The sequence below is a fragment of the Sus scrofa genome, chromosome 18 (genome assembly GCF_000003025.6).
Source record: "Sus scrofa isolate TJ Tabasco breed Duroc chromosome 18, Sscrofa11.1, whole genome shotgun sequence".
Taxonomy (NCBI): domain Eukaryota; kingdom Metazoa; phylum Chordata; class Mammalia; order Artiodactyla; family Suidae; genus Sus; species Sus scrofa.
In genome coordinates, this window is record NC_010460.4 from 31116090 (window position 1) to 31130837 (window position 14748).

Below are 14748 nucleotides of genomic sequence, written 5' to 3' on the forward strand. Positions count from 1 at the left end.
CCCATGCCCTTTCATCTTTTCTTTTTTAAAAAAATGATTTTTATTTTTCTATTATAGCTGGTTTACAGTGTTCTGTCAACTTCCTACTGTAAAGCAAAGTGACTTAGTCACATATACACATATACATTCTTTTTCTCACATTACCCTCCATCATGCTCCATCATAAGTGAATAGATATAGTTCCCAGTGCTATACAGCCCCTTTCAACTTTTCTCTCTCTATCCCCTGGCTTTCTTTCCACTAGTGTATAGTAGATACATTCAAAACCCACCCATCCAAAAAGTAGCCCTCAGTACACCTTGTTTCTCCCTTAACAAACCACAACTCTTCTCATCTTCCATGTCTTCTAAACATCTAACTCTTCTGTGACCAATTCTTATGGACTCTCTTTCTCTATTCTTTTCCTTCTCCTTTCTAGAGGGTGGCCATTTCCCTGGATCTGGTCCTCAGTCCTCTTTCCCACTCTTGTGTCCATCCATGAGTTACTTCTCACCACTCTCCTAGTTACCAATTCTCTTTTTCAGTGGCCTACAGACTATTCTGGCTTAGGAATCAGTTCCATGGAAGCTATGTGATCAAAAGAAGACTGGACAGCTCCTCCCATGTTTCTACTCAGGCTAAAAAGCAAACCTATGGATTACCTTAAATTTCTACCTTTTCACCATCTCCGTCTTAAATATTTTGCCCAACCACATCAATGTCATTCAACAAAATTTGGACACAGTGACTCATTTGAGAAGACAGAAAAATCGATGCTCTCAATATCTCATAGCAAGGTAGAGTTCTATCCTACTTTGTTTATGGTTGTTAAGTCCATATTCTCAATTCCACTCCCACTGGCACTCCCCTAGGTTCTCTCATCTTTTGTCAGGCTATTACAATAGCCTCCTGGAAAATCACTGCCTTCACTCTTACCCCTCCCTCCAAAATCATCCTTTGAATTGCCATAAGATTTATTTTCCTAAAAACACCAATCTGATCCTATCCTTCCCCTTGTTAAGAACTTTCAATGCTGCTACTAGCTACAGAAAGGATATACAAATTTCTCAGCAGGAGAATCAGGGCCCTCCGCAAAATTGTTTTAGCTTATCTTTACAACTTGTGTTCATTCTCAGCTCCTTAATAATACAGCACACACAATGGTCTTAATGAACTACTCCACATTCTGTGACAATCCCCTCCAAGCCTTGCTTTCCATATTCCACCTCCACAAGACTGAGTTCCATGGCCATGCTTCTTGGTCCAAATCAAACTGAAATTTTACCTTGAGGTTTTTCCAAATGTCCCAGCTATGTTCGCTCTCCCCCCATGTTCTGCCATCACTTTCTTTGTGCCTCTATTATAGCAACTTTCCATCTATCTTATATTATAGATATGTGTGAATGAATGCATTTCCCCATCATCCTACATGTCTCAGATTTCATTCATCTATCTATTTATCTCTGTATATCATATAGCATCTTACACACACACACACACACACACATACACACGATGGAACACTTAGAGAGCACCTGAGTAAGGCACAACCAATGTGAAGACAAACAAAAAGGCTATGACATAGACGAAGATCAGTATTAAAATGTAACGTATACAGGGGAGTTCCCGTCGTGGCGCAGTGGTTAACGAATCCGACTAGGAACCATGAGGTTGCGGGTTCGATCCCTGCCCTTGCTCAGTGGGTTAAGGATCCAGCGTTGCCGTGAGCTGTGGTGTAGGTTGCAGACGCGGCTCGGATCTTGCGTTGCTGTGGCTCTGGTGTAGGCCAGCGGCTATAGCTCCGATTCGACCCCTAGCCTGGAACCTCCATATGCTGCTGGAGCAGCCCAAGAAATGACAAAAAGACAAAAAAAAAAAAAAAAAAGTAACGTATACAAACACAAACACATAAATGCTTTCCCTATTCCCATCCTCCACCCTGACCCCAAAACTATTTCTGTTCATTGCCACTTGCTGCCTCGACTCACACTTGTTCTGGACAGCAATCAAGCCCTCCATTTAACTGATCATGTACTCACAAATACATATGAGAGGCTGCCTCAAGGTGAACAGTATTCCATTCCCTGCTTATCTTAAGATTTTGTGCCATCATGTACTAGCTTAGCATGGTCCCCTCCCAGTTCAATTTATAACAGGCTGGCTATCCCTCAGAACTTTATTCACTGTTCTCAGCTCAAACAGTTCAACCTCTCCAAACATTTTCTTAATTTATAGACAATCTTTTTAGCCACTTCCTTCTTCCCTTTACTCTTTGTTTTTTCCCAGTTACATCCTTCTTTTACTCATTTGATTATTTTTCTTGTTAGAGGGAAAATTACTATGCCTAGCTGATAAGCTTTGCACTTCTAGAACTAAACTTTAGAAAATGAACAATAGTTTCTTTAGGCATAAAAAGAATTGGGAGTAAAAGCTCTAAGATACTTGAAAATGCCCCCAAATCCCCTTCCAAATCTAGCCAAGTCTTCTTCTAGTTTTCCAATTATGCCTGTTCTTTCTCAAGCACCCATGTTCAAAGTTTCAAACCAGCTTCTACTCAGTTTTGTTCTTGGTTATTTATATATGGTTGCCAGTATTATAAAGTATGTTCTCTACCATTTATCACTCTAAATATGTGAAATTTAATACCATTTAATTTCAACAATCTTTTGAGATTACAGAATTAAACATAATTTATCATTCTGTTTCTATGATAAATGATAATCCAGGTTCCAAAAATCCAGTTTACAAATGAACACAACCCATGTGCAAATTAGAAACATCTTTCCTTATTATACCATAATGTTGGGATGCCCAGAGAAAAGGGTAAGCTGGAAGGAAAAAATATCTACTGAGGTGGTAAAAGATCTATTTATTTACTTATCTTTATCTCATCCTTTTATGTTTTTATTTATCTATTTCTTTTCTAACATTCAGAGTATATCTATATTTCAGTCTATATAGTCTTTTTTTTTTTTTTTTTTTGTAAGGCTGCACCTGCAGTGTATGGAAGTTCCTGGGCTAGGGATCAAATTGGAGCTTCAGCTGCTGGCCTACCTCACAGCCACAGCACCTTGGGATCTGAGCTACATGTGCAACTTAAGCCGCAGCTTGCAGCAATGCTGGATCCTTAATGCACTGAGCAAGGCCAGGGATTGAACCCACATCCTCATGGATACCAGTCAAGTTCTTAACGACCTGATCCTCAATGGGAACTCCTCAGTCTATACAGTCTTGACCTGAAACTCTTTATTTTTATTTATTTATTTTTTTGTTTTTTTGCCTTTTGAGGGCCGCTCCTTTGGCACATGGAGGTTCCCAGGCTAGGGGTCTAATCGGAGCTGTAGCCACAGCAATGCGGGATCCAAGCCACATCTGCAACCCACACCACAGCTCATGGCAACACCGGATCCTTAACCCACTGAGCAAGGCCAGGGATCGAACCCACAACCTCATGGTTCCTAGTCGGATTCATTAACCACTGAGCCACGACGGGAACTCCCTACCTGAAACTCTTTTGAGGATTAATACTCAGGCCTATTTTTATTCATTGAGATACTGGATAAAAATGCTGAAGATCTGTAAAAGAGAGTATACATGGAGTGACATGACTTAAAATTTTGAATTTGAAAAAGGGATTTTTAAAAAAGATTTTCCTGGAGTTTCTGCTATGGCACAACAGGATTGGCAGCTCCTCTGGAGCACTGGGATGCAAGTTCAATCCCGGCCTGGCACAGGAGGTTAAAGTTCTCAAAGCTGCAGCAAAGATCCCTGGCCCAGGAATTCCATATGCCACTAGACAGCCAAAAGGAGCAAAAAAAGATTTTCCTAAGGCTTTCTACCACAAAAAAAAAAAAGACCTTTTAAAAATCTATCAATACAGGGAGTTCCCATCGTGGCTCACAGGTTAAGAATCCTAGCAGTTCCATGAGGATGCAGCTCTGATCCCTGGCCTCACTCAGTGGGTTAAAGGATCTGGTGTTTCTGTGAGCTGCAGTGTAGGTAACAGACACGGCTCAGATCTAACATTGCTGTGGCTGTGGTTTAGGCCTGTGGCTGCAACTCCAATTGGACACTTAGCCTGGGAACTTCCAGTATGCTGCAGCTGTGGACCTAAAGCAAGGAAAAAAAAACAAAACAAAACAAAAAAAACCTATCGATATAGCAGTCTTTCTACAGATAAATGTCTCCAAAAACAATGATTCTCAGCTAGAGGTAAAAAAGCATGTGGAACTTGTTAAAAATGAAGATTCTTTTTTCTTTTTTTTCTTTTTCTTTTTTTTTTTTTTTTTGCTTTTTAGAGCTGCACCGTGGCACATGGAAGTTCCCAGGCTAGGGGCTGAATTGGAGCTGCAGCTTATGTAACAGCCATAGCAAGGTGGGATCCAAGTCACGTCTACAACCTATACCACAGCTCACGACAATGCCGGATCCTTACCCCACTGAGCAAGGCCAGGGATTGAACCAGCAACTTCATGGATACTAGTTGGATTCATTTCTGCTGCACCACAATGGGAACCGCCCCCGCCCAAAAGCAGATTCTTGAGTCTTTTTCAGAGTCTGATTCTGTAAATCCAAGAGCAAAGCCAAAGATGTCAGGAGCCTTGAGAGACCAGGATAGCATCTCAACACTCTCAACATACTGGGTCAGTAATTCTCTGTTGGGAGGGGCTGCCATGTCCTGTACATTGTAAGATATTTAGCGTTGTCACTGGCCTCCACCCACTCATGCCCCAAGCACCCATCCCACTCCCTGTTATGACCACCAAACATGTCTCCAGATGCTGCCAAATGCCTCCTGGAAGGCACAGTCATCCCTGGCTGAGAACCAGAGATGGGAGCTGCCCAAAGATGACACACTTTGAGAAACTCTATCCTTAATCAGAAGGATAAAATGATATACTAAAAGTCAAAGAATATGGATCTTACAAGCATACATGGTATCAAATGAAATAAACAGGTTTCCCATAAAGGAAATCTGATTAGCCACTATAAATTCCTGACAAGTCAGCTAAGCTTCTAAGTCAAAGCTCTTCTTATGTAATTTCAACTGGAAGATTTTCTCCCTAGCTTCTATTTTAAATTATTTTTAATTAACTTTACTGGCATTTTGCATCCTGCTATGAAAAGTCCGCCTAATAGTCTCAGAGGACTCTCCCAAGAGAGAAGAGTGCATTAAATCACACATTATCACATTAAAGAATATTCCAGCACACAGTCCAACCGTCTAAATCTTGGCAAATGCAATGGGGGCAGGGGGAACGTAGAGATGGGAAGAGGCTCGAGTGACTCACAGTAAGCGAAGCTGATTATCTTCAATTCATCCACCCATAGGAAAAGTTGTATTGATTCTCTATTTCAACCACATGTATCACAATGACACATATTTTATAATTTGTGCTTCTACCCTGATTTCTACTGTGTATGAGACCTTGGGCAAGTCACTTAAATTCTTTGGACATCCGTCCTAGAAAGTGAGCCAGCTGGACTAAGTTATTTTGAAAGATCTTCTAGCTACAAGTTGCAAATTTATGAAGGAAGCAATTACAAGGCTCTTTCAACCACATGGATTCTAGTAATGTTTGCATAAAAAAAGCCAGTGCCTACATTTTCAGTGTTGATAACACAATGAATTTTAAGACACGTAATCCAAAAAAGAAAAAAAAAATGATAATGACATGAACCACACGTATATAAAATCCATTCTCTCTTAAAACAAAAATAAGTTTGGCCCAAACTGTCCTTCCCTTATCAAGACATTTATATAGGTACTTTAGATGAGAAGGCAAATCACATCAGTCTCACAGAAGTTAGTCATAAATAGGAAACTAGTTTTAAATCACACATTTACTTTCTATTTTCTGTAATAAAGATTTCAAATCAGCTGCTTAGAGACCATTTCCAGCTTGCAGGTGTGGTTGTTTTGTTGGCCTGGACAAAAACTGTAATTAGTTGCCAACTTTTAAAAGGGGAGTGATGATATGTAAAAGCCTGTATTTCCAGTATCTCTTGAAATATTGGAAGGTATTAACCCACTATGGCAATGATGAGCTGGAGGTAAGTGCTGTCTGCTGGCCCATGAGCTCTCCAGTGGCCAATAATCCCCACTGCTCCCCTACCTTCCAGTATCCATCCTGTTCTCTGACAACCTGGAGCAAATGAGCTTATGTCCTTACTCTGCAACAATTTTCAAACTGCACAAAACTTTTTATGCGACTTTCAGGGCAACAGAATTGTGCTTGCAAAATCACAGCAAAAGCATATATGTCATGGAGACAGAGCTATGCTCTCAATAAGAAAAACTTGCAACACTATAAATGTTGATAAATAGAATGCACTATACTATAGGTTTCTAACCACCTACAAGAATGTAGAAAGAAATTCTAGATTTAGCAGGGAGTTCAGATTAGAGACCCCCTAAAACTACTTTCAACTTTAAATTTCTATCAGCAGTGTAAAGAGCTGATCATAACACAGTAATATGTGCATAGGTTGTGTCATATGTATTTATGAGTGTATATATGCATATACATACATATAAATATACCCATATATTTATCCTTGTTGGCAGAGGAAGACTTGACCTTATCCTACCACGTCATATTCATAAAGATATTTTCTGTTAACTTTCATAAAACATTCCATTTTTCTCACTGCTTTTAATATATAAAATTTTAAAACTAGGTTTCTAGTAACTAAGCAGCCATATCTTACCAGAGCATTCTTAAACTAGTCTTCCAAAAAAAATGATCAGGAATTCAAGGACAGAAGGAAGAGGAAGAAAGCAGAGCAAGAGTTTAAGAGTAGAGTGGGCTTCGCTAATATCTTCACCAATAAAACCACCCCCACCATGGGCAGCTACATCTTAAAGCTTTCTCCCTACCCACTTTCTTCCAAACTTTTTTTCTTTCAATACAATTTACCAAGTCTGCCTGCTTGTGATGCAATCTTTTAAAATTTGGAAGGATTTTCTTTTTTAAAAAAGAACAACTTCATACTACATTTACAATTAAATTGATGCCAATTTAAAAGATGCAGTGAGTCAAATTTAATTTTAAAAAGCAACACTAAAGGCAAAACAAACAAAAACTGTTGCCGAGGCTAAGCTAATTTTCAGGATAAATATAACTCAAGAGTTTGCACCCTGATAATGTGCATGTTGTATGCAGTCCACATTCTCCTTCAGACCATTCTAGATGCCTGGTTCTTAAAGTCAGATCATGTAACACTTTGCACAGGTGCGTTAAGTATCACTGCAAGTTCTTCCAGCTGACTTTAAGAATACACATTATAAAAGTTGGGCATTGCAGATATCACTCATTCCAAATCAGCTGCTTTTCCGAGGTGTTTGAGGTTGATTTTTGGCATAAGCATTTGTTAATAGTGATTAACAGCTCAAGTGTGAACATAAATAGTCCATCAATGAGTCAATATGACTATGGAGGGCATGCCTGGTGACAAGAAAACGACTATGTCTGCATTTTCTTGCGGAAAACAGGGGCTGCTTCTGGGAAACATGTTTATCATTCTAGTTCTGACTTTCCGATTTTCTCTATTTAGAAAAAAATGACTCACTGTTTAGAAGCAAAAAGCAATGATAAACATAATTCGATTTAACAGCCCTTGAATGCCAGAACATTTTAATTTAGCCATGGATGTTTTCTGCTTTTACCTATCGTGGGTTCAACATTAACTACTTCTTTTCTACTTTTCTAATTTTTACTGCCTTTTCTTTACAAAAAAGAGTCCCAAGAGGCTCATTACATACTTGTTAAAGGAGGTTTGGGGGTAGCTAACAGATATGCTTTAAATAAAGAGTATAAAGTAAGTTTCTGAGGCCTAGAAAATGAGTTCACATCAGTGTCAGAACTCTTTATATCAGAACCACCCTAAGAGGAAAAATGCATCAGAAGAGTAAAATCATTGCTCTCTGCCACCAATGAAAACCGGAAGTATGTTACCTTCAGGAGACGAAAGATACTTGTTTCTAAGTTTGTTATGAAGTTTCCCAGAAACAGAGTATTTTCTTTACAGGCTGTATGTGTTTACACTTTGGAAGAACACAAAGAACTAATTCATTCTTGGAAACCATTTCTGTTAAAGCATGTTTATTTCAAAACAAAAACAGTTACTAAAAACGTATGCATGAGCCTTTCCAAAGCAATTAGTCACAAAAACCTGGATTATCAGAGCTGGTGAGGAGCCCACAAGAAAGAGACCAACACGCAGTGCACGTTTGCTCAGAAAGCAGCGGCAATTCTGGACCTGATAAAGACAGAGAACTGAAGAGAAGTGGGAAAGTGCTTCAGAGCCCACACAGTTGAGTCTTAGGCCCTGAAATGCATATGCTTAAGAAAGAAGGGATCCTGTCATCTAGTTTCTCGGCAGCCAAAGGAAGGGGGAGTGGAGGGACCAGAGGATCCCCGCCCTCCTATCCGGTTGTTGATCTAGGGCTGCAATCCCAGAGAACTCGCTGGAAGTAATGCTAACTATGCAAAAGTTCACAACCAAACGATCGGATCAGTCCTCGCACCAGTTGCCTACACAGAGACCACAATCAGTAACCGTGTGAACAAGTTTTAAAATGCAACAATACTTGCAACTTGCAAGCGGCACTCACCCTGGGCTGGGGCACCCAGCCAGCCGCCGCCCTCCTCGGCCCCGCGCTGGGGCCCGGGAGTGAGGGCTTCGCCCGCGCCGGACATGGGCCGCTCCACCGAGCCCTCGCCGCGCCTCCGCCTAGCTCGCCGCCCTGTGGGGCAGAAGCACGAAGGGCTGGGAGATGTTGAGTGGAGGGAACCAACTGCTTCTGGCCAGGATAAGAAAAAGAGTGTTTGGAGAGAAGAGCACACCACCCCAGCGGGACATTCCCTCCCCCTCTGCTTCCCTCCCCCAAACCCCACCCCGGGGAAGTTTTGATTTGAAACCCGGGAGGAAAACTGTTACCCACCACTTTGATCAGCGAGACCTGGGGGTCAGAGGGAGGCACCCAAGGGAGAGGGGCTGAAAGAGAGATCGGATTTGGGAGAAGCCAGGGGGAGGGGAGCAAACCCCTCCTCCAACCACCCAGACGACCGCCACCTACCTCGGCATCCCCCCAACTCGCTCAAAGCCCCTTCCTCTTCCTCCTCTTCCGCCTTTAGCGAGGCTCAGGCAGGGGCCACAGGTTTCGGCAGACTGACGGCGGCGGCTGCCCCTGAGTGGCCCCCGCCTCCCTCCGGCTCAGCAGACACCGCAGCAGCGGCAACCGCAGCGCGGCCGCTCCTGTGACTGGTGCTCTCCGCCCCTTCTTTCCAGCCAGCTCAGCCAGGCCGGTTCCCCTCCGAGGGGGACTTTTCCCCCCTCTGCCTCTCTTTCCCCTCTTCCACCACTCCTACAGGCCAGAAACACTTCTCCCTCTGTTGCTCCTTTTCATCATATCCGGATAGGGAGGCCTCGAACTCTTGGCTCTCGGCCCCGAGGCTGGGGGCGGCGCGACCCGGCTGGGCCACCAGCTCCCTAGCGTGCGTCTCTGTCTCGGTCAGGAAGCCGAAGACCTACGGGGCTGGCGCTGGGCTCCAGGCAGAGGAGTACCTCCCCCGGCTGGGAAAAAGGAGGTTGTTGGCTATTCCCAGGCTGCCCAAGAGTGCCCCTCCCCCAGAGTCACCCCATCCCCTTTCTCCCAATTCCCTTGCCCAATCCTGCCCCAGACCCACTGACATTTTGGGAATGCTCTAAGGAAAGAAAAAAAAACCTTATGGGTGGACAATGCAAAACGAAAAAAGTATCGCACTTTGAGAATGGAATACAGAAAGGATGGTTTTGAAACCTTGACCCCTGGCTCTTCATCTCTTCATCTAAAGTAACCTTTATTTTGTTTTTCAGTTCTCTGTTTGTCTTGGTCAAACAGGATCCTGGATCAGGTAAAACCTGCTGCAGTTGCATGTGGAGGCTAGAGGCATCTGGGCAGGCAAGGTTGACACCCTTGAGGATGTGCTGGCCCAAGTCCTCAGGCCCAATCTAAGGCAAGCCTAATGCCTTCTCCACTGATACCTTCTGCGGGGAGATAAACTTGTAGGAAGTGAACAGCTGACCAAGTCTCCATTTATAAAGGAGACTTTTTCTGATTGCAGTTTAATCTGATGAGCCAGAATAACAAATACAATTTGCAGATAGAACGTTTTTTAATAATACCTTCAGATAATTTTGCTCCCTATTTCATTGTGAGTGAAACTCAAAATTCATTTGTAGAAAACTCAGACTCATTCCCTGAATCTCTTGGACAAGAGAGTCATCAGAGTCATGTTATCAAAGTTGAAGAAAATGTGCATAGGATACATTTTCCTTCTAGGTGTATGAATAATATCTCAGAAATTTTATTTCTTAAATAACTGGAATTGATTCCAACTGATTAAAGGTAGGAATTAGGCCTTCTCAAAGAGTCAAGTGCAACCAAACTTATTCTCAATTAAACCTTAAAAAAAAAAAAAAAACAGGTTTTGAAGTTTCCAATGATAGTTATTCAGACCATACTCCACCCCAAAAACAGAATGACATTTTGCCCATTGACCTATGACTAACAAGTGCTTTTTTTTCCCCCTCAATTTAGACATTTCAGGAATGAAGTGTGTAAAAGTGTCTTAACTCTCTGAAGATTTGTCTAGGGGCCTGGACTTTTGAAATCTCCTTGATGAAAGCAGGTCAATTCTGCATTACCATCAGAGAATAAACATGTAGGAAGTATCCATGTGTACTGCAGGAGGATAATCTGTAATCGAAGGGATGGGATAGAACTTAGCAGCTCTGGAAAATTCTATTTTATTCCTTTCATATATTTCCTTGCCTAATTTTTTTAATATACCTACACTAAGATGTTAAATTCCATGAATATTTAAGAAACTACAGCACTTCTAAGTAAGTCATAATCAGTGATAAATATTTGTTAATTTAATTTCACACAGTACTTAATGTTGCACACATAGTAAGTGTTTCAATAAATACTCTTTGCATTAAATTTAAACATCTTACTCTTCAACAGGGAAGAAATGAGATTCAAGTAAAAATATTAGGAACAAATGAGAGTCTGTGTGGTAGCATCACCAGATAGCCAAATGCTGTATTTTGCTCAGCTGTGTGACTTGGAAAAAGTTAGTTAACCTCTCTGTGCCTTGCTTGACATAACGGTTATATCATAAGGGCCATATCCAACTACCAGGAAGGTAACCATGCCTCCGTATCTTACATAAATTATCTCAATGACTTCTTACATCAGCCCTATCAGTACCTTGCCAGGATTACAATGCCAGGATGTATAGCTCTACTCTGTCTGACTGAAAGGGTATCTTGCTTCTTCAGGTAAACTCAGTTCTTCCTTCTTAGAGGACCTAGAAGCCCATAAGTCTGGTATTTGACACATGTTGCCCAAGCTGTTCATTTATCCCGTCCTTTGCCGTATGTGTCTAGTCTTTCTGACTTATCATTTAGCTCAGTTTCTGATGCGTACTCCAGTGCCCTCATCCTCTCATTGTTTTATTCAACAAATATGTATGGAGGTGGGGAGCACTATCATAGGTGGTGGGAAGCAATAGTAAAGATGATATATGTGGCCACTGCCTTCATGGCACTCATAGTCTAGAAGAAAATATGGACACACAATCACAATCGCTGAGTGAGATGGCAAGGGAAGTTCCAGAATACCATGATAATACTTCTTCAAAGGGAGATACAGTCTGGTCTAGGGATCAGGGGAAAATTTCTGGAAAAAGTTGTATCTCTGCCAGGACCAGAAGAAATTGACAAAAGAAGAAAAGACCTGTCCACACAGTGTGGATGGAGGCCCAGAGATTTGAGAGCACTCTAGCATCACTGAAGAAGTGAAAAAGTAATAAAAGGATAACCTGGGAGTTCCTGTCGTGGCTCAGTGGTTAACAATTCCAGCTAGGAACCATGAGGTTGTGGGTTCCATCCCTGGCCTTGCTCAGTGGGTTAAGGATCCAGTGTTGGCGTGAGCTGTGGTATAGGTTGCGGATGCGGCTCGGATCCCACATTGCTATGGCTCTGGCGTAGGCTGATTAGACCCCTAGCCTGGGAACCTCCATATGCCGCAGGAGCAGCCCAAGAAATGGCAAAATGACAAAAAAAAAAAAAAAAAGATAACCTGGTACAAAGGGGAGAGAGAGGGCAGATGAAGCTAAAGAGAAGAGGAGGGGTCTTATTAACTTTGAACAAAGAGGATATATTTTCCAAATTTATATTTATAAAAGCTACATTGGACAGCTGCATGTAAATCAATGACAAACTGGTTTATATATTTATATTATTAATATAAATATATTATATATTTATTATATATATTAATATGTTTATATATATTAGATGATAAACATGCACAAAAATAACCTCTAAATGGCTTAAAGACTTCAACATAAAATAAGACACCATAAAACTCCTAGAAGAAAACAAAGTCAAAATATTCTCTGACATCAACCCTACATGTTTTCTTAGGTCAGTCTCCCAAAGCAATAGAAATAAAAACAAATTAAAAGCAATGGGACCTACTCAAACTTAAAAGCTTTTGCACACCAAAGGAAACCATAAAAAAAAAAAAAAGACAACCTACAGAATGTGAGAAAACAGTTTCAAATAATGCAACCGACAAGGGCTTAATCTCCAAAATATATGAAGAACTCATATAACTCAAAAGCAAAAAAACAAACAACCCAATTGAAAAATGGGCAGAACATCTGAACAGACATTACTCCGAAGAAAACATATGGATAGCCAACAAGCACATGAAAAAAATGCTCAATATCATTAATTATTAGAGAAATGCAAATCAAAACTACAATGAGGTATCACTTCACACCAGTCAGAATGGCCATCATTAGTAAGTCTACAAATAACAAATGCTGGAGAGGGTGTGGAGAAAAGTGAACCCTCCTAGATTGTTGGTGGGAGTATAAATTTGTACAAGCACTATGGAAACAGTATATAGGTTCCTCAGAAAACTAAATATAGAACTACCACATGGCCCAGCAATCCCACTCCTGGGCATATATCCAGGCAAAACTTTCATTGAAAAAGATACATGAATCCCTATGCTCATCGCAGCACTAGTCACAATAGCCAAAACATGGAAACAACCTAAGTGTCCATTAACAGATGAATGGAATAAGAAGATGTGGTACATATACACAATGGAACACTATTCAGCCGTAAAAAAAAGAACAAAATAATACCATTTGCAACAACATGGATGGAACCAGAGACTCTCATACTAAGTGAAGTCAGAAAGGGAAAGACAAATACCATATCACTTATATCTGGAATATAATATACAGCACAAATTAACCTGTCTACAGAAAAGAAACAAACTCATGGACGTGGAGAACAGACTTGTAGTTGCCAACGGGGAGGGAGCGGGATAGACTGGGAGTTTGAGGTGAGTAGATGCAAACTATTGCCTTTGGAGTGGATAAGCAATGAGGTCCTGCTGTGTAGCACAGGGAACTATATCGAGTCACTTGTGATGGAACATGATGGATGATAATATGAGAAAAAGATTGTGTATATATATATGTATAACTGGGTCACTTTGCTATACAGCAGAAATTGACATAACATTATAAACTAACAAAAATGTTTTTAAAAAGAAATGCAAATATGTATACAATAAAATATATAATATATATAAAATAATACATATACATATAAAAGCCACTCTGGTATAATATATCAAATGATTTGGAAGCCCTGAATTTGGAGTTAGGAAGTCGAGTTAAGAGGCAAAGCATGAGGCTAGCCATGGGAATGGAGCCAAATAGGCTGATAAAAGATGGGGGAGCAAGAGGAACCAAGGGTGACTTCCAGGATTCTTGGTAGATGGTGCTAATGCAACATACAGAAATGGAAATATTTAGAAGAAGCACTTTGGGCTGAAAGCTGCTGAGGTCGTCATGTGGATGATGTAGTGTCTGAGAAACCTATGAAACAGCTAATTGCAGTCATCCAGTAGATTGCTGGATAGGTGTCTGGAATACAAGCACACAGATGGTAGTTTACTGGCAAGGAGGTTATGAGTATCCAAAGTAAGCATGTAGTGTAAAAACAGAAGGCCTAAAACACACAACCAAACATGTCCTTACTGGCCCCTCTCCCTTTTTCCACGTCATTTCCAAGGGCATACTACTATTATCTGACTAGCCTGGATGAGCTCCATTATTTGGTAGCGATACTGTCTCTGTCCCACCCACCTTCCCCAATACCCCAAGGTATATCATATGATTTGTATTAAACCAGATTTTATCATGTCTCATACTACAGTCATCTGGGTAGATGAAAACATTCTCTGAGGACCAGCCTTCCATTGGAATTAAAAGCCCTAGCCCTGGCTCAAAGCCCTCTGCCAGTGAAATCTCGAGGTGCCTTGAAACCATTCCTGATCAGTGATGTCCCCATGGATGATGATGTAATAACATGAAAACATATTGTGAAAGAGGTCTGACATGAGCTAAGCAAATGCAATTAACTAAAGAGTTTATAAAGCATCATTAGGGACTACCTAATCTTTATCCCTCCTTCAAACATTTCTTGAGCAGCTATTATATCCTAGGCTACATATTAGGTTCTGGAGAATTTTTTTTTTAATTTTATGTAATGTCTTGAAAAACATTACTTTTCAATTGGGTAGAGACCTGTCTGCCTATCCAAAGTCAAAGTTAATATCCTTACAGAGTTATCTGAACCAGAGTTCTCCAAGTGGGGTGTGCAATTGGGCATGCTTCCCAGGGGGTG

At 41.0% G+C, this 14748-nt stretch overlaps 1 protein-coding gene across 5 annotated transcripts in view; it reads right to left on the reverse strand.

The window, feature by feature from the left end:
• Positions 1-9575, reverse strand: part of MDFIC (MyoD family inhibitor domain containing) — a 99617-nt gene extending 90042 nt beyond the window's left edge. The window contains exons 1-2 of one of the 5 annotated variants that reach the window (XM_021079120.1): positions 9062-9575; positions 8597-8728 (exon numbers count right to left, since the gene is read on the reverse strand). In XM_021079120.1, coding sequence (XP_020934779.1) covers positions 8597-8681 — 85 coding nt within the window. In that variant the 5' untranslated portion in view covers positions 8682-8728; positions 9062-9575. Of the gene's footprint in view, positions 1-8596; positions 8786-9061 lie in introns of all 5 variants that reach the window. The other 4 variants (XM_021079118.1, XM_005673229.3, XM_005673228.3 and 1 more) reach the window with 4 other exon arrangements.